At 44.5% G+C, this 22,228-nt stretch overlaps 1 protein-coding gene across 1 annotated transcript in view; it reads left to right on the forward strand.

The window, feature by feature from the left end:
- The window catches only part of bmp6 (bone morphogenetic protein 6), a 67,880-nt gene that overhangs the window by 42,185 nt on the left and 3,467 nt on the right, over positions 1-22,228 (forward strand). The window contains exons 3-6 of the mRNA XM_079490100.1: positions 2,219-2,367; positions 2,947-3,147; positions 20,729-20,805; positions 22,033-22,143. Of these exons, the coding sequence (XP_079346226.1) occupies positions 2,219-2,367; positions 2,947-3,147; positions 20,729-20,805; positions 22,033-22,143 (538 nt within the window). The remainder of the gene's footprint in view (positions 1-2,218; positions 2,368-2,946; positions 3,148-20,728; positions 20,806-22,032; positions 22,144-22,228) is intronic.

Raw genomic sequence — 22,228 nt, forward strand, 5'->3', positions numbered from 1 at the left:
TTCGGAGTTAGGCGAGTGACAGTGAGTGTGTGACGGACCGACGGAGCATGAATTAGAGGCTTTACAGTAAGGCTTTAGAAGCTCATACCCTACGGGTGGCTTCATGACTGCCCCCCCGCCGCCATTTTGTGGGCTAAACGGCTCAAGCAACACTTACCCACCAACCCACGCTGCGTCTAATGTGTGAACTTACTGGTGGAGTGTGTGTGTGTGTGTGTGTGTGTGTGTGTGTGTGTGTGTGTGTGTGTGTGTGTGTGTGTGTGTCTGTGTGTGTGTGTGTGTGTGTGTGTGTGTGTGTGTGTGTGTGTGTGTGTGTGTGTGTGTGTGTGTGTGTACAAATGTCCCCACAAGTATAGTAGAATTCTAGCAGCAGACATTGTTTCTGGTCTTCACAAGAGAAATGGTTGTTTTCTGGTTAAAACGATTTGTGGAGTTAGGCTTACAAAAAGAAAACGATGTGTGTGCATTTTTAGGCTAGTTTAGGGGTTAGCGTTAGAGTTATGCCTGAATGATACTTGGTTGTGTGTGAATACAAACGTGCGTGTGTCTCAAACAGCGAGCAGAGACTCACATGGACATATGGAAGCTGTCAGAAACACTCTCATTAATGACCAATAAAGATGGAGTGGCCGCGCATGACTACAGGGGCATTCCCAGCACACCTGGGTGACGGGAGTGTCCTTTGATGTGGTGGTGGCAGGAGGCCCGACGCTGTGTCATTACAGCTGGAATGAGTGGGGACAGCGGGAAGGGAAGACAGGCCTTCTTCTGAATCATTCCTACTCAGTGCTGGAAAGTAACTAAGTACATTTACTCAAGTACTGTACTTAAGTACAATTTTGAGATACTTTTACTTTACTGGAGTAGTATTTCCAATTTCCAATAGAGGGTATGTGGCGCGTGACATCATCATACCTGGAAGTTATGCGGGAACGCCACTGAGTGGCAAAAAACTACTTTCTGGCCATGACAGCCCATTCATCCAAACAGAAAAGTCCTGTCTGATTGCATTAAACAATGTTAAACTCACCAACATTGCAGTTGTACGAAAAGCTTGAATTATCCTCTTTCTATCTGCAAAGTTTTTGTTTCATAAAAATCCACCATAGAAACGTTATGAGCTACTTTCTGTCAAGAAATGCCCTGCATTTGATTATTTTGTGTCACAGTTTGGAAGTGCTTGTTTTCAATAACACAACATTTTGCTGCCTCCTGCATTATGTGACATTTAGAAACAGGTGGTACGCAGAACAGTTGAGTGAATTCCAACGAGCGCTTCCAAACTCCAACACTCCATGCTCAATGTTTTGCCACTCAGTCTAGATGAGGGGGCGTGTCCTTGTGGGAAAATCATGCATGTGCATACTCTCTATACTTTTACTTCTACTCCACTACATCTCAGATCCAATTCCTGATTACTTTTACTCCACTAGAATTATTTGAAAACTTTAGTTACCACTAGTTGCTTTTTGTTTTGTTACCACTTTTTGATTATTACAAAGTATACATTATCCACTTCAGCCCTATATACAGTAGGCTACATTTCGGCCATTCCAAATAGCTGATCACAATGCGTAGCATTGCGACCCAATGTAGATCTGCTATGTAGATCTGCTATTTTCAAAAGATTTTTATAGATTTTAAAACTTGAAATGGGAACTTCTGTAAGTACATTTTGATGTCAAGTACATTTTGAATTCTGGACTTTTACTTTCTATGTTGCAGTATTGAAACTTTTAATTAAGTAAGACATTTGAGTACCTTTTCCACCACTGACAGTATATGAACCCTAACCATTATCATCAGGTACTATGATTATACTATAAGATTCTTTTCAAAAACGTGTACAGAAAGTGTTAAAATTATGTTTTTATGTGGCCACACCCACCAGTTAATTAAGTATACCTGGTTTTCACCTTAGCACCACCCACCTGAACTTAAACCTCGTCCACAGCTGTGTGTTGCACGGGGGAGGGGTTAGGGTTATGATGTCACAAAAATGGTGTGTTTTCGATTGGGCCTTTTGACTCAAAGGCTTTCAGCTTTCAGGAAGAAACCAAAAATACACAGGGAAGACATATTTGAATATTCTAACCACACCTGGGGGTCTATTAGAGTAATGTTAACTCGTTATGTTAACGTAGACACATACAAAACAGAGTACAAAAATCACGGCACTCCATCTTTAAAGAATCTCTCTCATGTTTTATGTTCCCAGAGAGGCAGACCTGTTCCTGCTGGAATCTCGCAGGCTGTGGGCGGCTGAGGACGGCTGGTTGGAGTTTGACATCACAGCCACCAGCAACCTGTGGGTGATGAGTCCTGTTCACAACCTGGGGCTGCAGATTAGTGTGGAGACCAGCAGTGGTAAGATTTAAAAACCAATGGATGGATAGATGGATGGATGGATTTGGTGCTCTTATTGTCCATCCAGTGTATTGGGTTTTATCTGGTTGGACACTTTGAATGTTCTTCCCCATCAGAACAACCTGTGCAGTTCAATTCATTTCAGGTGTATTTTCGGACTCTGGACAAATCTATCTATAAATGCACCACGTCTCTGTACGTCTGTCTGTCTGTACGTCTGTCTGTCTGTACGTCTGTCTGTCTGTACGTCTGTCTTTACGTGTGTACATCTGTAATGCACGTAACTCGAGAACCGTTCGCCCCACCGACTTCAAATTCGACACACGCGTTACACACCCCCAAAGGGAGTGCAGTGCCCGGTGCCGTTGTCTAGAACCGCCACAACCGCCCGGGCTCTGGACAGGGCCCCTGTCCAGGGTCCATATATGGAGCTGGCCTTTTCTGACATCACAACACTCCATATTTGGGCATGCTTTAGAAGACATTTTCTCAATTTCGATGTCAGGCCTAAATAGGTAATAAGTTGTGGAAACACAGAAACCCTGAACATTGTTGATGTGTCTGTGTTCTCCGCAACAGGGCGAAGCATCAGCTCTAAGGAGGCGGGCCTGGTGGGTCGTGACGGCGCGTTGGAGAAACAGCCCTTCATGGTGGCGTTCTTCAAGGTCAGCGAGGTGCACGTCCGCTCTGCGCGCTCCACGGGCGGCGGCAAGAGGAGGCAGCAGAACCGCAACCGCTCCACACAACCGCAGGAGGGGTCGCGAGGGCCCATCCCAGCAGGTCAGTGGGTCTCAGCTCTAATGGATTTAATTGATTATAGGAAATGTATAATCTATATCCCTAGTTTGGGCATCATTATATAGGAAAACGAAAAACGTTCAAAGTAGTGAAAATAGCAAATCTACAATAATTGTAGATCGGGTAATTTCACTATTTTAACACAACAACGTTGTGCGTTGTACAAAGTATAAAATAATAGCCTGGCAATGTCAGACTAATTTCACTTCGTAGATATTAGTCACTTCGTAGATATTAGTCTGGAACTTTATTGTGGAAGGTTTATTTCCAAGGGGCGAAACTTCTGTGTGGAAGATTTATTTCCAAGGGGTGGTTACAAACAGATTCCAGCGTCACATCAAAAAAGTCTCACCATGGCCATGGCTCAGCGGTCCAGGCACCTTGGCTGGTAATCCAGTCTGGCAGTCGGGCAGTGTTCGACTCCCGATCCCGACGGCCTTTACTGCATCTTTACCCCCATCTCTCTCCCCATTTCTTGTCAGCCTACTGTCTGTCCCTCCATACAAAAATATAAATAAAGGCGAAAGCCACAAAAAAAAAAACATAAAAAGGAGGAAAAAAAAGTCTCGCCCAAAACTCCTGTGGCACTCCAGTGGCAGATTTGTCTGGTTTCCAGGCTAATGAAACAGGGCTTAAGAAGTTAATCGAGTTTTCGAAAAAGTAATCAATATAATAATCGCTATGGAAATAATCTATAGTCTTAGGCTACGACTATAGATTATTTCCGACTAATACGACTCGTAGCCCTACGTCTCACCCAGATACAGTTGATCTTCAGGGTTCATGTTATGAACCCAGACATCAGTGCATATGTTTGAAGTGTGGTCGGGCTATCTTACTGTGAGAGGCTTGATGAATTGGACCTGACTTCGGTAGGATCTTCCTCTAATCAGCTCCCATCAGATGACATTCCTGGCCATGGAATAAGGTCCAAAATGTGTTTTTATTATAGAGACACTGGATCCAGACATGCATGGGCAGATGAATAGAGTAGTAGCCATTGTTGCACCCGCATACCCCCCCCCCCCACCCCCCCCCCCCACCCCAAAAATACATCTATACTACGTTATTCCATTTTCCTTACCCAAAAGGGCCCCTCCCTCTCCTGCAGTGTAACAGCCATATACAAATAAGTTCCTTGCGTGATGGATGTATCTGTTCATCAACGTGTCACGCCTCACATTCAGCTCTGACTAAATCCCAACACCTGCATCCTGGGTAGGAAAACGGCCTGCCTGCTGCTATTGCGTTTTAGAGCATAAGCATCTGATTGGGGAAGTCTGCGGCATCCCTCCAACCAAAGGACGAGAGGATGGGTGGGATTTTATTTCCAGTCAAAGACAAAGACTGGACAGTGCGAGACAGACAATTAGTGTTACAGAGAGCATTTCATACTCAATGTAAGAAAAGTAGAACGACAAAGGAAATGCATGATTTCTATGAAGTCAAAGATGCCGATAAGGGGTGTGGCTATGATGTCAGAGAGAGAGAGAGAGAGAGAGAGGGAGCGAGAGAGAGAATGAGAGAAAAATGAAAAGAGGGAGAGAATCTTTCTTGACAGGTGACCTCATCTGCTGAACTCCCTCATCAACTTCTGCCTCTCACCCCTCCTTCCTTCCCTCCCTCCCTCCCACTCAGCAGCAGATGCAATGAGCAGGTATAATCCTGATGTTATGAACAGCATAAGCCCCTCGAAATTAAATCAAGCCCTAATCCTCCCACCTTTCACCCACTGCATCAATCTGGCTAGGTTTGTAGTGGGTTGAAGCTAAGCTGATGCCGCCGCGATGCGTCATTGTGTAGCTAGCAGCGAGTGCCAGGCTAGCGCTCGTTTGGCTAATACCTGTCTGATCCCTTGCTAATTTGACAGGTGGAGTTGAACGCTAACACTAAGCCATTATAACAGGATCTTGGCTGGGCTGTATCAGAGCGGAGCCCTACACATTCAGCATATGTGTATTTCATTTCTCATATAAAGAAAGCCCTGGGTCTGTGTTGAAACTGTTGAGTTTATAGCGGAAGCCAAGTGATTTACCTCCGTCTTGTCGCTTCAGCTATATCATTTGATCACTCTACCATCCGCACGCTATACAGAAGCTTTTGTCAGGGGCTGCTACTATCTTGAGTCTTTACATTTCCTCGAAAAAGCTGTCACCGAGATGTTGTTGGCTCCGTTTTCTGTTTGCACAGTGGTTCTCCCTGCAGCACATGGCTCAGCGGGTTATAATACGCTGCTGCTATCACAAGGGGTTGTAGGTTAAATTCCTGCTGTGCTCGTCCTCAGTCATTGCATTAGATGAAAGCATTTTCACGATTTTTCAAAAATAACAGACCTACAAGCTCGTAGCGCGGCACTCGGTGCCGCGCTATGAGCTTGTAGATCTGCTATTTTTCAATAGCTAAAGTATAACACAATGAAACACCAAAAGGGGTTCTCGCCCAAAATGGGTTAAGTTAAGATGTCTTGAAGATATGATATTGATACATGAGTGATACACATGCCACAGCCTCACAATGAAAGTTTTATGTGCAGCTCAGCATCCTCGCCACGTCATCCTGCCCTCCTGCCCTCGACCCCATATTTCACCTGGGTTAATAATGGGATTATTCATCATATAATTAAGGCTGTTGAAATATAGGTATAATAGGCTAGTGTGTTTTCTTCTCTTCATCAGTGAAACTATAAAATATCACACGTTTATATGTCAATATAGAGCATATAGAGGGAGCATTGGAATTGGTTAACAATTTGTGTCAATCATACACAGGATGTGTAATATTGCTGGCTTTTAATATTATAAAGTGTTACCAAAATGTGACGATGACAGTTGAATATACAGTACAGGCCATATTGCACTTCTGTTCTGTTCCATCCATTCCGTGTTCCCCGGTGAGGAAGATGAGAAAACCTTCTCCGAGTGTGAAGCTTGCTTCAGAGGCTCTAACAAGGACAATCTGTTAAATATGTGTCCTGGTGGATTGGACTTTACATAACCCAAAACATCAAGACCTCTCCGCCTCGCCGCTCGGGACGGCAGGGAGTGTAAATATTTAGATCCAACACAGGAAGCGGGGAGGCCCCCCTACACTCCCCCCCAAGCCCCCCCCCCCCCCCCCTGCGACAGCCGTGTGTCCGCAGCCAGTGGAGGCCAGGGCATGTTGGGATTGGACGCGATGGGGAGGATCCGCTAGGAATTCAGTAGGGCATATGGTTCCAATAGCGCATCACTCACTCCAGAGACAGGGAGGACAGGAGAGATGGGGGGAGCATCCATCTTGCGGTGCGCTCAGGGGGAGAAGCATAATGTGGACGTTGCCCCCCCTTTGTCTTCAAGGGGTAATTCACTAATAATTCATCTCTATTCTATTATCCTAACAAACACCCACCTGCCCATTAGAGGCCCCGCCGTAGCAAGCAGAAACCTGTTGGTTCTCTATTCATTTTATCATGAACAAAACCTGCATAGAAATGTATAGAATGTCTCCAATTTCCAAGCAATACCTCACACTTTCCCTGTCTCTATGCTATTCTTACCAGCATAACAAAACTATCTAAACATTATATTCCCCAAATAAGGCTTGTCATGCTGTTTTCTCAATTTCATTCTCAGTTTCGCTGAGCTGTATTTAACACAATGCTTACAGTACATGAAATGTAAGAATACATTTAATTTCATAAGACATAATGCATTGTTATGGATATATTTTGCAAATTTGTTTGGTTTTCCTTAAAGAATAATGCACAACCCATCATGCTAGTTATTTTGTGCAGCTGACACAGGTGATTTGTCCAGGATTATATAGCACACTGGGCAAGATAAGTTCCTACTTCTCTTCACAAAATCTGCAGTGAACGGTGAGGAGGATGCATTTAATATCGTGTCAAGAACGGGGATTTTTCTCCCTGTTAAACGCCCTCTCTGAAAAGCACCATTACAGTACAAACCCAGTCACACATCTCTGTATAATAATGGGTGTTCCCTGGTTTTGGAAAAGTGAAAAAAGGCCATACTGTACCATAGCCAAAAGAACAATACGACACCTCTAAAGGTAATTGAGGCTTTTGTGGGGCAGAGAGAGAGAGAGAGAGCGCGTGGGGGACGTAATGGGAGTCGGTCCGGGCTGTGGCTGCGGGGGGGGGGGGGGGGGGGGGGGGGGGGGGGGTGGTATAACGACCATCCGGGGGATGGAGAGTACTAGGTCCCAGAGCAGCACCAGTGGCCTGTAATTAGGTCTAGCCAGTCATTAGCCGCCTGCTAAAAGACTGACCACGCTAACAGTATCGCTTAAAGAATTATAATAACACGGCACTCAGCCAGCTGTGTTTTTTCATCTCCCCCCCACCACCATCCTCCCGCCCTGTTCTCCTCCCCGCCCCCCCATCGAGCTCCTTTTGTTTACCGTCGGAGTAATTAGACATGGCGGAGCTCCCTCACAGGGTTTAATAACCTCTGTGATGAAAGACAGGAAGAAAGATAAACTTCAGTCGGAGGGCGGGGAGTGCTGCGTAACGAGGGAGGGGGGGGGGGGGGGGGGGGGCGAGCCGAGGATGCAGGGAGAGGAGAAATGGCATGGACTGACACTGTTGCTTTTGTGTGGTCACGTTGGGCTGGGAGACTCTTCCATCGCCTTGTTCTTCTGGGGTATAAGACGTCGGTGTTGCCAGATCCCCATTTTCTCCAGTGTTGTCCCGTTCTCACTTCTCAACTGGGTGTCCCAAGTCCAGACAAATGATGCGTGGGGTCTCTAATATTATTTTAGTTCACCATGCGGGGGGGGGGGGGGAGGGGTCGGGGGGTTGTTAATCTATCTTCCCTGCTGTTTAATGATGACCATCTAATTAGTCGCGCTGAGGGCGAGGTCGCGCTGAAACTACAGGTTTGGGAATGCCCATATATGGACCTTTTTTTTCTTTCTTTTTTTACGTTTTCGGGCCGGGTAGGGCGAAAAATGTGTGCCAATTAGTAAGGCCAGGCAGGGCCTCGGGCCAGCCCAGTTAGGGCCCAGTTAGGGCCCAGGCCCTGGTGAGAACTCTAGTTTTCACCGGCTGCCGGATGGCATTTACACCCGCGTTCTAATGAGAACAAAACCTGTCTTGAAAGAGGCACCCATCGACTGATCTAATATACGGCAACCTTCCCCGTGTTTCTATACTAGTCCGATCCAGAAGAACACAGTTTTCCGGCCACTGCTACAGAGCTGACAATGAGGTTATATCTTCCCTTCTTCTTTGAAATCCTGCCTCAAAGCAGACCAGAGGTATCAGTAAGCAGAAACTAGGGATGGCAATGAAGGACCGGAAAGTCTGGCGTGGTATTGTGAAATCCATGATCTCGACCGCGGTCGAAAAAGTATGATGATGATGAACACGTTGCTTCGGGATGTAATGTGTGAACATAGATTTATATAATATATAATTTGTCTCAATATTTAAAACTTAAGTGATTAAGGGTCCGGGTTTGGGGTTTTGAAATGTTGTCCACCTACTTTGCCATATTCTTGTCCATCTGGGGAGAAAACTCAGCGATCTTCTCTGGCCCACAGGGGTCTGTCTGCATGCTAAGCATGCCCAAAGCGTCTTGTCACTGCCACCTCCACAGGAGCTTGTGTAATTGCTACTGTGAACATTTCTTCTACCACCCGAAATGGCTCCTGTTTTGACAAAGTTCTGGAGCAAACTGGAATTACAGTATGACCAGTGTGTGGTTCCGGAGAATGAGAGGCCTGCCAGGGTTAAAATGGCTTTTGGCTTTTTAATGTCGTCCCCCCCAACACACACACACACACAGACACACACAGACACACACACACACACACACACACACACACACACACACACACACACACACACACACACACACACACACACACACACACACACACACACACACACACATTCCTTTGTGGTACACACTATAACTTTAAATTGGCACCATTTGATTGTTATATTTTCAGAATGACAAGTGATGAATGAGATTGACTGCCTTTTCCTCATGTCAGAACATAAGGCAGTTCAGGGGTAATATCATCCAAGCACTCATATACAGGTCGTATATAGACGCTGCATTGCATAGAGAATTGAACTTAATTGTTCATATTAAAGAGATATCAAGATATAGTTAGGTGGTTATTAAAATGTCATTGGAGTAATTACAATTAATTTCTACTTCGGTAAAAGTCATACCCATTACACCACAAATGACTCCCATAAGGATAGTGATATCTTGTCATTTAACCTCCTAATTCCTATATACTTTGTTGTATGACTAAGTAAGTAAGATGACGAATAGCAGATCTACAAGTTCAAAACACGTCACATAATGATGCAGTGTGAACTCGTAGATCTGCTATTTTTGCCTTTGTTCCCCCCCACATCTTAAAATCTGTTGAATTGTGTTGATCATTTTTTAAAGATTTTTCCTATGTGACATCTACAATTTACAATTTAGGCATTTAGCAGACGCTTTTAATCCAGAGGGATTTACATTTAAGCAAGAACAAAACGCATGGCAATACATCACATGGTGTAGAGGGAAAAAACTACGGAACAATAGTCAATTTGTGGCTAGTTAACTACGTATAGAGGGGTTAGGTAGGTGCTTTAGTTCTGTTTCACACAGGCGACAGAGACACAGAGATGAGTCAGGTTGACCCATAGTTAGCGTTAGCTTGTGTGAAATAGAGCTACACTGCCCATATTCATTTATGTTGTCTCTAGAATGAACATTCACTCTGTTCAAAGAAGAAAATACCTAGATCACCCAGAAAATGGGGGTTTGCTCAAAAAGGCTGCTGGGGTACAGAATATGAGTAATTGCGAATGTCTCTCTACTTTCCACCTCCGCTCTCTTTCAAGGAAAAAGAAGGGAAGGTATGGAGGCCTCCAGGGAGCCCGTGCTCAGCGGTAGCTGTGTGGCATTAAACTTTTACAGGCAGGAAGGGGAGATGTGGTTTATGGGCACCACAAATCTGGGCCTTTACACTCAATGAAAGCCCACGGTAAATATCAGCTTTATTCCTCTTAAAGAGGCCCGCAGACTGTAAATACTGATGGCTGTAAGGACAGAGAGCCGAGAGGTGTGAGGAAAATGAGCTGTGTGTGTGTGTGTGTGTGTGTGTGTGTGTGTGTGTGTGTGTGTGTGCGTGTGTGTGTGTGTGTGTGTGTGTGTGTGTGTGTGTGTGTGTGTGTGTGTGTGTGTGTGTGTGTGTGTGTGTGTGTGTGTGTGTGAGAGAGAGAGAGAGAGAGAGACAGAGAGGGCAAAAGAGAGAGGCCTTGATGTGTTACAGAATGTGTACAGTATCTGTCTGTAATAGTGATAAAACAGAGACAAACGTAGAGAAAGACAAAAATATATAAAAAGCTGAAATAAAAAAATGTGTCAAATAGCGATTCAGGGGTAACAAGGCAAAGGCCCACTTTGACTGCTGACATGCACAGGTATTTATTCGGATGTTAGAATGTTAGTCATTTTTGTGGGAGAAGCACGTGATCCTCTGGTTTTACAGAAGATATTTGGTAGGCAGGGGTCATGGTCAGCAGCGTCGTTCAGTTTTTAAAACTTGAGCGCTCGGGTGGCGCAGTGGTAAAGTAGCTGCCCACCACCACAGAGTCTGGGGGTTAGAATCCTCCGTGGTGCATCCAGCTTTGTCATGTGTCAACACTCAACACAATTCGACACACTTGACACAAATTGGGTCATGTTCGGGGGAGGGAAGCCGGGCGCAGACAGGCTATATTTTGCCTGCGCCTGGAGGGTGAGCTTTTGGACTCACTTGTCCTTGGCTTTAACCACATTTACCCTAGCGTGCCTGTTCTGGCCATGTCGGAATAGGCATACATTCGGCGAAAATAGCAGACCTACAAGCTTGTAGACAGCTTGTAGACCCGTTATGAGCCTGTAGATCGGCTATTTTCATTCGGCCATTTGACTTACAACGAAGTATGTATAGGCAGGGAGGCAGGCAAGTGGTTATACTGTAGCTGCATAAAAGCAAAGCTTATTTTACCTGAAGCTAATTTGATATCATTGTATATCACGAACAATTCTGGCTATGAAATATTATCTTCACCATGTCTGTGTATAAATTCACAAATCTGTTGCCTAGCATGCTGTATAGAGTGATCTGTGATCGAACCTGAAGGACCCAGTCACACTAGTCAGGTGTGGTCAGTTGTTTTGTCTTTTTAGGCCTGCAGTCGAGACGCCTCCATTACATGCTGATCCATCATTAGTCATTTAACATTAGCTTACCAACGTAGAAGTCTGGCTTGTTGTGGGACAGATCCAAGCAGCCAGCGAGGACAGGGAGCAGCCGCGGAGCTTCAGTCATGCTTCTCCACCCAGGGATTTGGCTAAGGGAGCTGCATGTCACGCACCATAAACTGGGCTTACACGTCGGAGCAGGGGGTCCGTGTTTGGGTGAATAATATGGGTGTGTGCGGTTTTGAAGCAGCGTGTAAGACAGTGTTTGAAAGCAGTGTGGACAGTCTGAAATGTTTACAAAAAAACCTGTCGACACGTGTTCCTAGCCAAGTTGACGGGAGTCTGTTAGATTAAGGAGAAAAGCGGTCTGTTTGGGGCCTTCTAGCGGTGAGGTGCTTGAACCATGCATGCAAAACCATAACTCACCGTAACTATTAGTGCACACACACCTCTCAAGGACACTGTCTACTACATTCTGTCAGAACTTGACAGTCAGTGCAGGTTTTACAGTGCAATAAAGTTTTCTTTCAGCCCTGGAATTCTTTTCTCAACCACGTAAACCCTTAGTTGACTGGATTCCCAAGGGCTCTATACCAGGCCCCCTCCTGTTTTTGCTCTACACAAACTTTCTTTGACAAAAAGAGCTTATCTGTTTCTCTCCTCCGCGTCATCAGTGCCCATATCCTAGGTGAGGTTAGCGAAAGGGCCTTTCTGTGTGGAGTTTGCATGTTCTTCCTGTGTCCCCTAGGGTAGACACATGCAGTAATCAACTGGTCTCTATGCTGGTCAGTCGGGGCACCTGATGGAGGGGAAAGGAACTGATTGGAATAACGTATTCTTTCCACGCGCTATACGTCCTACCGGGGAAACTCCCCCCTGTCAGCTAAGAAGCTCCTAACTCCTCATGCATTGAAGGAAGCATGAGCTCAGTTCGCGGCTCTCACCAGGTTGGGATACAAATGGGGAAAAAATGCCTATCTGCAAACTCAAAATATGCATTTTTTTGGCTGAATGTTAGCCCAGAAAAGCTATAACCTGTATCTTTCTTGTCCTACCTTTGAACCCTGGTCCCCCACGTGAATGTCAATATTTCTACTGTTTAGCTATTAAGGGACACCAACTACAGGGTTGGGTGGGACCATTAATGTCTCAATAGAAGAGCAGAGAGACCACTCTAACTATACAGATTGGACAAAAGAAAAGTGTTGGATAGCAATAGTCTATAGTAGTAAAACACTGCAGAATGTGCCGCAGGCTGCAATGTTGTGCTTTTTTCCCTTGTTAAATCTTAAAGTGATGCTTATTCCACGTTTGCACATTTCCTGTCCTACAATACAAACCAATGTGTTAGTATTGTTGAAGACTTTGACAGGTGTTCTACATTTCATTCTACCCATAGAGAGAAACAGGCCAGGGGCACATGACTCTGCATACATGTATATGAATCATAATTATATTATAACGTGCGTGCATGCTTGCATGCAGACAGACAGACATAACTAATTCATGCATGATTGCATGTAAGCATAGAGACACACACACAGTACACTAGGGCAGTGGTTCCCAAACCTTTTAGCCCGTGACTCAAAAGAGAAATGTGATGTTTGCCCGGGGCGACACGGCGCAGAAATCGGCTATTTTCACTACTTCTTAAACATTTGTTTTCTAGTTTATGGAATTTCTTAGATTTTTCTTTTATTTATTGATTAAAACATAATTTAATTAGTTTTTTCTTCATGAAAATATTAGCTTTTTGAAAATGTTTTGAAATAATAATCATATCATCATACTATAATTCACTCAATGTCTGTCTGGAAGAGGAAGTCAATTGTGACATGTCAAACTAGGGGGTTTTCATGATTCTGAAGCCATTGCAAGCATTAGTTTTGCATGAAAAACACTCCTTGGCCTAAATTCGGCCATAGCCACTTGCCAAAATGTGCCCAAATGTGCTGACCTCATCACTTTTGTGCTGACCTCATCACATTAGTGATGACGGCTATGGCCGTTTTTCGTGCAAAACAAATGCTTGGAATGGATTCAGAATCATGAAAACCGCCCAGTTTGACATGTCACAATTGTCACATGCTACTTAAAGCATGATGAAATTTGGGAAATTTTGCCTTATATTGGTTGTCTATGGTCAGTATGGTGTGGTATACAAAAATAACTTTTTTTCGCGATGTTTTGGGCAGAGCAGGTCCTCTCATTCTGTGGACCTTAATGACCAAGTGAATAGAGAAAACACAAATAAAAAGTACAGCATGACATCACAGGTTAATCCTTAACCGTTGAGCTTTTGGGCCTGTGGCTCCCCGGCTACTAGTAATTAAAAACTAATACAAAACCTTGGTCCTGACCCAGTGTTTGGGAACCAGTGAACACCCGTAAGGACAACACACACACTGCATATGTCCAGATCAGCAGACAGACAGGAAGGAACAGAGAACTGGGGAAACACCTGATGGTATCTGACAGTTACGGTTTGACAGCCCCCGACACCACTCTGACCGTCTCACCTTTCACTTCCTGTCTCTCACCGAATTACCCCTCCGATCAGATGGTTACATTTGTCAGTGTGATAAGATTGTCCCTGCTGGGGGCAACAGTATATAGTTAGTATAGTACTATGGTACTTTATCATAGAGCAACCCCAAAACTTTGGCACGGTACTCCTTCCACACACAGTCAAATTGACCGGCTTCATCGGGAATCGCGTGCTTGCATTTTCCTCGCCTGATATGTTGTATAGTTCAATTTATTAGTGAATAAAAATGTCCCATTAGGAATAGGGGACCGCTCACATTGAAGTATTTTTCTTTCTGAAACTGTAATGGCTACAGTACAGTTACAACACTTGGAAGAGAGGTTCACGCAGGAAAGAATAATGACACCAGTCGTCCTCATTACTTACCGGTACTTTACTTAATATTCTTCGTCCCAAGTGGGACATAAGGCTTCGACGATCTGCCTCCATTGGGACCTGTCTCAAACACCTCAACGTCTGTGTTCATCTCCTTTAGCTCAGCTGCCACAGTTCGTCGACAGGTGGTTTTCGGTCGACCTTCACTTCTTTTCCCTACTGGGGTCCATCTCAGTGCAACCTTTGGGATTTGATCCTGGGCCATTCGGAGCACATGACCCAGCCATCGTAGACGGCGGCGTTTGATTTCCGACACAACACTGGAGCACTTGGTCATCTTGTGCAACTCTTTATTTGAGATCTTCTCAGGCCAGAAGATGCGGCAGATTTTACGGAGGCATCCATTGTGGAAGGCATTGATCTTTTGCATATCCAGTTCTGTCACTCGTTAGCATTCCGAGCCGTAGCCTGCACTACATCAGCACCGATTTTACGTTACTGTTGTACAGTCGGACCTTTGGCTGTACTGCTTCGACTTCCAGATAGGACCTTTGGCTGTGCTGCTTCGACTTCCAGATAGGACCTTTGGCTGTACTGCTTCGACTTCCAGATAGGACCTTTGGCTGTACTGCTTCGACTTCCAGATAGGACCTTTGGCTGTACTGCTTCGACTTCCAGATAGGACCTTTGGCTGTACTGCTTCGACTTCCAGATAGGACCTTTGGCTGTACTGCTTCGACTTCCAGATAGGACCTTTGGCTGTGCTGCTTCGACTTCCAGATAGGACCTTTGGCTGTGCTGCTTCGACTTCCAGATAGGACCTTTGGCTGTACTGCTTCGACTTCCAGATAGGACCTTTGGCTGTACTGCTTCGACTTCCAGATAGGACCTTTGGCTGTGCTGCTTCGACTTCCAGATAGGACCTTTGGCTGTACTGCTTCGACTTCCAGATAGGACCTTTGGCTGTACTGCTTCGACTTCCAGATAGGACCTTTGGCTGTGCTGCTTCGACTTCCAGATAGGACCTTTGGCTGTACTGCTTCGACTTCCAGATAGGATGGAGCCTTGCAAAAACACCACGAGCCTTCCCTAACCTTGCTCTGATGTCCTTTTTTTTCTCAATGTATTTTTATTGAGGCTCTGAAATTTCACATCTGTTCAATCGCAATATACAGTGCATATAGAACCACCCATTTGTTGGAGTGGTGCAGCCACTCCATGTGTGTCCCTGCATTGTACGTGTCTCTGTACGTGTCTGTCCAAGCACGGAAATAGCGTTATAGCGTTTGTTGACCACCAAGTGTCACTGTTGCGCAGCCTAACACACACACACACACACACACACACACACACACACACACACACACACACACACACACACACACACACACACACACACACACACATGCCAGGGAGGAGTGCTTGTACAGTACAGCACAGTACTACAGCACGAGTACAGTACAGCACAGTACTACAGCACGAGTACAGTACAGCACAGTACTACAGCACGAGTACAGTACAGCACCACTCAGTTCAGACCGGTCTGATTTTTAACCCAACATAAAAAAGGTTTTCTACTGTATGTCACACGCACGCACGCACGCACGCACGCACGCACGCACACATGCAGTGAGTGGTTTTGAAAATGACCAGCTATTTATTTGTACGCCAGCCAATCCACAGAGGCCCTCGTTAACAGTAGAGTCGTAATATGAATTCATCCGCACTAATTGCATTATGAGGTCATCATCACGTTGAATTACATCTTTCATAGCATTGCCCAGGCCCACGAGCGTCAGCTACAATGAATGACAATAGTTCAAATAGCCGATCTGCAAGCTCACAACGTGTCGATGTAGCTCGGTTAGTTGAACAATTTTAAAATGTTTTTCAAAATAGTAAAAAAAAAGAAAAGGCAAAGACGTTAAGGGATATACAGTAATAAGGGTTAAGGCACTGACGAAAATAGGGCCATTAGGCTAACTTCACACGGCACAACAAATCAGATTTTTGGTCTATCAGATTTGGATTATCAAGTCTGAACAGCAAAAAAAACACATTGATTGTTCATGATGTTACTTAGAAATATCATTGAATTGGAGCATTAGAATGCACACCTGCAAAACGAGATTCAGAAGCAACATGCATGGACACTATACAACCTCCTCCTCTCATCTTAGTCCAGGCAGCAGGACATGGGGGTACTGTATGGGCACAGTTGGAACCGGCATGGTGTTAAAAAGCTACTGTACAGCTGGCTAAGGCAAAGCGCTCGCTGAAGACGCATCATTCATTAAGCTCAGTGAGACATGTTCACGGCTCCTGACATCTTGACCCTGGTCTGGGCATGTCATCTCCATGGGTGTGATTACTGCGCTTGCACATGCCGTGGTCATTTAGCTTGGAGAGTAAACAACTCACTCTGGCTGGCATCTTAGTCTGCATTCTCTCTGTCATTACGTTCTCTCTTTCTCTGTGTTGGGATTTGGAAGAAAAGAGTGAAGACAACAGCACCCAGGGAGGGAGGGAGAGAGAGAGAGAGAGAGAGCACACTTGAAACGTCATTGGAAAGACTTTGTCACCCTCTTGACTTCAACATGGTGACCCGTGCCAGGAATGACCTCCTTGACTCGGAGAACCAAACAGAACCCCTCCTCTACCTGGGACAGCCAGTGTCTGGCTGCCCCGCCCGCCGCTGGGTGGGCGGCCACGCTATACGGAATGGAACCCAGATAATTAAGAAGGAGCTCCAGGGCAGGACGACGAGGGGGGAACCGTGAAGACGGCTGTCACTGTGTCACCACTTGTGCTCCAGCCAAACTTGCGAGCGCTGATGAATTCAATTAGGCATGCATGCAAAAAGCGCAAGAGGCACGTACGGCGTACAATGAGAGCATGATCGTTTAAGGCCCTCGCTTTAGGTCTACGCCCTTGCCTTATACTGGTCTCCACCCAGTGTGATGCATGAGGCCTGTTGTTATTGTCCCAGTTGTGGATTCAGAATGTTTTAATCCTCTGTAACAATGGTTTTCAAAGTGGAGGCCGCTAGGGGGCACTAGGGGGACTAATTGGAAAAGAGAGGAAGATGACTCAATTTCTTTTTTAATAAACTACAAAAATGTGCTCCTTGGAGCACAGGCCTCGACAGGCCAGGTAGTTTATTGTGGCCTATCAAATAATCGGCCTGTTATAGTGCCGCCATGAGGCTGATTTGAAAAATGAAGGGTGAGTAATTCTTCCTTGGCTTAGTGGGAATGTGCAAGCAAATGTTTCACAGCAATCGGAAACTGCGTTCATGATTTGAGGCATTTGGATTTGAGTCTGTAGGAGTAATGTTTAGCAAAGCCTCCTGATAGTGCTATAACAGGCCGATGTGAAACATTATTTTGTGGCAGAGGTCTTTCTCTGGCCTCCAGGGAGTGTGCGTGCACAGTTTCATCTTTATTCCCACCCGGGCCCATTTTCTTGCTGGGCTGTGACATCATGTGGGTCAATCAATAGGAATAGACCAATTATTTGTTTACAAACACTGGGCGCACGGGTGACTGTTTCATGTAATCAATTCCCAACAGATCTCCAAACCTGTTGTTTTGGGGAGCGCTGGTTGCAGTGCATTCAACCTCCTCTTGTGTGTTGGCTAGTGAGGTGCACCCTAGGAGACATATATACTTCAAAGCGCAACAGTATTGCGCACAGAGAACAGCTGATATACAAGCTCACATCGCATCGCGGATGCGACTGTTGTGAGCGTAGAGGTCTGCGTGCGTGACACCACCGCGGGACGAAGCATAAATTATACTTGATGGGCTGCAGGTGTGCGTGCAGCCAGGACAACCAGGCTCTGCTGCCGTTATCATGAGTGCACCTCCCGTTCTTATGACAGCGACTGGAGGTGTGGTTTTGAGGACAACTGCTTTGAATTGCTATTATTGTTCACACACAACAGAAACCAATGTATTGTATATTTCAAGAGTGAGAGAAAACAATACAAATCCTAATCATTCTTCCTCCACACTGGGAGAAAAACAGCAACTGAAAGTTTGATGGGGCATTTTTTACACATGAGTGCAGTTAGAACTTTTCCATTGCATCTTCTGAGAGGCAGAGTTCTTCTGCTGCCGTTATGCGCGCGCATGCTGGTGCTTATCAGTGTGACGTCGTCTGTTAAAACGTCTATAGGAAGACAGAGGGACGTCATGTGGGTCGATAAATCATCGAGTAGGGACCGGACTCGTAGCTGCTCAAGCCCTCACTGTTTCTTCAGCAACACTTTATAAAAATAATAATAATAAATAGAAAACTATTATTAATATAAAGTGTCATAGTGTCATAGTAAATCAGTGGCATGCATATGCTGAAGAAACCCTGCAGATTAACATTCAGTAATTGGACTCATGATGTTATGTAAAAACTAAATCTTTAATTTGCCACAGACAAATGTGCATGTAGGGACATATTGATGACCCGTGGACATATTCCCTCCAAGTTGTCACCTAACTTTCTTTATCTCCACTCTCCTCTGCCTGAAGCCTTGATGAGCCCTGAGTGTCATCACCTGTGAAGACCAGGTGAACTACATAGGCTAACGAGCTCAAGACACTATAAAAACTGGGTTGTGTCTTTCCTTGAGTTTGAGTTGAGTTGACGTGGCAGGTTGTCTGTCAGGTCGAGTGGTGTTTTAGTTTCTAGAGCAGTGGTTCTTGATGTGAGTGTTATTGGACTTCAAATAATAGCAGATAGACAAGCTCATAGTGCGTTATGTGACGTGCTATGAGGTCGTAGATCTGCCATTTTTGAAGATCTCAAAACTAAAAATGCCTTTAGTTTATATCGGCTACTAAAAATGGCCCGTCTACAAGCTCACAATGTGTCACATTACTTTATTGAGGAAAAGAAGATTAACACAAATCTTCCTTCATGGGGGTCCCTGCTACAGCTGTGTCTGTGGCCATATACATCAATCTAGGGGTCCTAGACATAAAAATGTTGGAGGACCACTTTTCTAATGTCCATGTATAAAGTGTTGTGTGCAGAACGCGTGGGTGGACACACCCAAAAAAGACCTAATGGAAAAAAGAAAACACTGTGGCCCCTTTTCCACCAGTTGGTTCCCAATGGGAACCGGTTCAGTTCTTTTTGGTTTTTAGTCCATGAGCCAGAGCTCCAAAATTGAAACGCTAATTATGAATTGAGTGGGCAAAACCATACCTATATTAGATTGTTATCACCATTAAACTTCCCCAATTGAGTACTGTACCCAATGATCTATTGTATTACAAATTTTACATTTTTAAATATGCAAATGAGGCATTATGTAGGAAAATATGCAAAATAATCGAAAAAGCTACTACTGTGGAAGGGTTATCATATATTAATTTACTTGTATTGATCCTATAAACAATTTAATATAGGGTATAGTTTGCCCACCAATTTTGGTGCTCTGGCTCATGGACTAAAAACGAAAAATAACTGAACCGGTTCCCATTGGGAACCAACCGGTGGAAAAGGGGTCTGTGTGATGACACAGGCAAGCTTTTATGAATAAATATAAATAAAGTGTATTCACAGGTGTGATTTTAGCTCATATGTTCCTCAGATCTTGATTATACATGGCTACTCTGTTTTGAATATCATTCAAGAAGGTGTATTACTTGTTTTAAACTTAGCCTGTACACTAAAACATGTATCTGAATACATTTCAGTTTAGAAATAAGCATTGTAGTAACATAAAGATGCGAGGTACAGGCTGATCGAATACTTTGTTTATTGGATTTTTGCACATCAACAACATAACAGCCCCATCAAATCTAGTTTAACTTGTTATCAGCAATTCTAGGCTACTGGATTATTCACTCACTCACTCACTCACTCACTCACTCGTTCATGCTTGGTTTTCAGTGTCACTTTCTTCAGCAAAGAGTACAATGTGTATTTCCAAATGAAATGAGTCTGGGCGCACAGATTGGGGAACCAATAGGATCCATCAGCTGTTTTCGCTGGCAAATTTGAATCCTTTATTTTTTGACGATGGGTTCTCAGATTGCTGCACTAGTGACTCCTACAGGTTGTTTGGGGCACCTGCCCACAGTGCCCAGTGTCCACCTGGGAGTGGAACTGGGAGGCATAGCATTTAGCATGTTCTATTGCACGCAATTGGTTGATTGATTGATTGATTGATTGATTGATTGAACTATCAATCAACTTGAAGTATTTATTAACAGTTTGGAGAATTACAGTACATTTCAAGCAGCTGGAAACTCCATGTGTATCGGAGGAGACGTGTGGTTGTCTACATCCTCCCCAAGACCAAACAGTAGGGGTTGCCAGGTCTGGAGGAATTGGCAACGCCTAAATTGGGGAGAAAATGAAAACAACAACTAAACACTGAACAGTGCATGAAAAGAAAAAAAGACAACCATTGCTCCTGTATTGTATTGACTGATCCCAGCTCAGTAGTAACATGTGATTTGTTTGACTTTGTGTTGTTCCATTGTAGATTTCAACAGCAGCGATCAGAAGACAGCATGCAGGAGACATGAGCTCTATGTCAGCTTCAGAGAGCTGGGTTGGCAGGTAAGATACCGCCATGGTACTGTGAGCGAGGCGTGCGTGCGTGTGCGTACATGGAGGCCCTTGTCCTGAAGCAGAACAGAGCAGAGGCCCACTACAACACTGTTTCTCCCCCCAAAAAAAACTTTCCTAAAAAAGCAAACATTTTCATGAATTAAAAACAAATTCAATTATTGTTTTGAGAACGTTCATGAAATCAAAGAAAAATCCAAGAAATTCCATAAATTAGAAAACAAATGTTTAAGTGGTAGTGAAAATAGCTGATCTACAAGCTCAATTTTGACGCATCAAATTTCTCTTTTGGGTCACGGGCTAAAAGGTTTGGGAACCAGTGCTCTACACAAGACTACAACATACCCAAATTGTCTGCTGTTTACACTGACATCTAGAGGTAGACTGCCTACATGCTCTCATGCTCACAAACACAGATACTGTACATACAGTATAGACAAGCATTCACGGTCACACGCACACGATAGAAAGATGATAAACACAGATAGTGAAAAGAGAAGGAAAAGAGAGAAGCCATGCTTTTTTCACAGAGAGAGACACTGTCAGAGAGTGTACTGTAGTTGCAGGCAGACACTATCAAATGGAGAGAGGAAGGCTAGAGAAAAGAGAAAGAACAGGTGAGAAGGAAATAAAAAGACAAATCACCAAAGGGGAGAGAGAGGAACAGAGAGAGAAACAGAAGCAGAAGTGAAGAGTCGGGGAGGAAGGAAGAGAAAGAGAGGAGTCTGCTCCCTGAGCGGTTCCACAGATGGGAGTTCATTTCAGTAGGGATTTGTCCTAAGACGTGAGGTTAACAATGAATGCTCCAGTATAGTGCATTGCTGGAAATTGATAATACGGCAGTAGAGAACCTATTCTGTGCAGGCACGTGCACACATATAGATCAAAGGGGGCTTCATGCCCCGGCCTGCCCTTTCACCTGTAAAAACAACAGCCCTCTCGTGACCATGAATACAGCATTTACTATGGCGAAAGAAATGTTAAATGCCCCCCTTTACATGCATTCAGAGGAATTGCCTTTTTCCGAACTCTCCTGAACTTTTGTGTCGTGTCCTTTCTCTGAGTACACACACTCCAAAACAAAGTCCTAGCAATCACTAATATTGTTGTGGCAATACTAGTCATGAATCAGCTGCCATATCATGTCAGTATCATGGACAACGATCATGATCAGTATTATGGCAGTATCATGGAGAATTTATTTTCTCTCTCTGTCAGGATTGGATCATTGCTCCAGAGGGGTATGCAGCCAACTACTGTGATGGAGAATGTTCCTTTCCCCTCAACGCTCACATGAATGCCACCAACCACGCCATTGTACAGACATTGGTAAGTAAAGAGGCTAGCCCTCTTGTAGGTGTACTTTAGTGTTTGTATCTTTGGAAACGTATGCCCTTCATTCCACTACATTTAA

This window comes from Electrona antarctica, assembly GCF_951216825.1.
Source record: "Electrona antarctica genome assembly, chromosome: 20".
Lineage (NCBI taxonomy): Eukaryota > Metazoa > Chordata > Actinopteri > Myctophiformes > Myctophidae > Electrona > Electrona antarctica.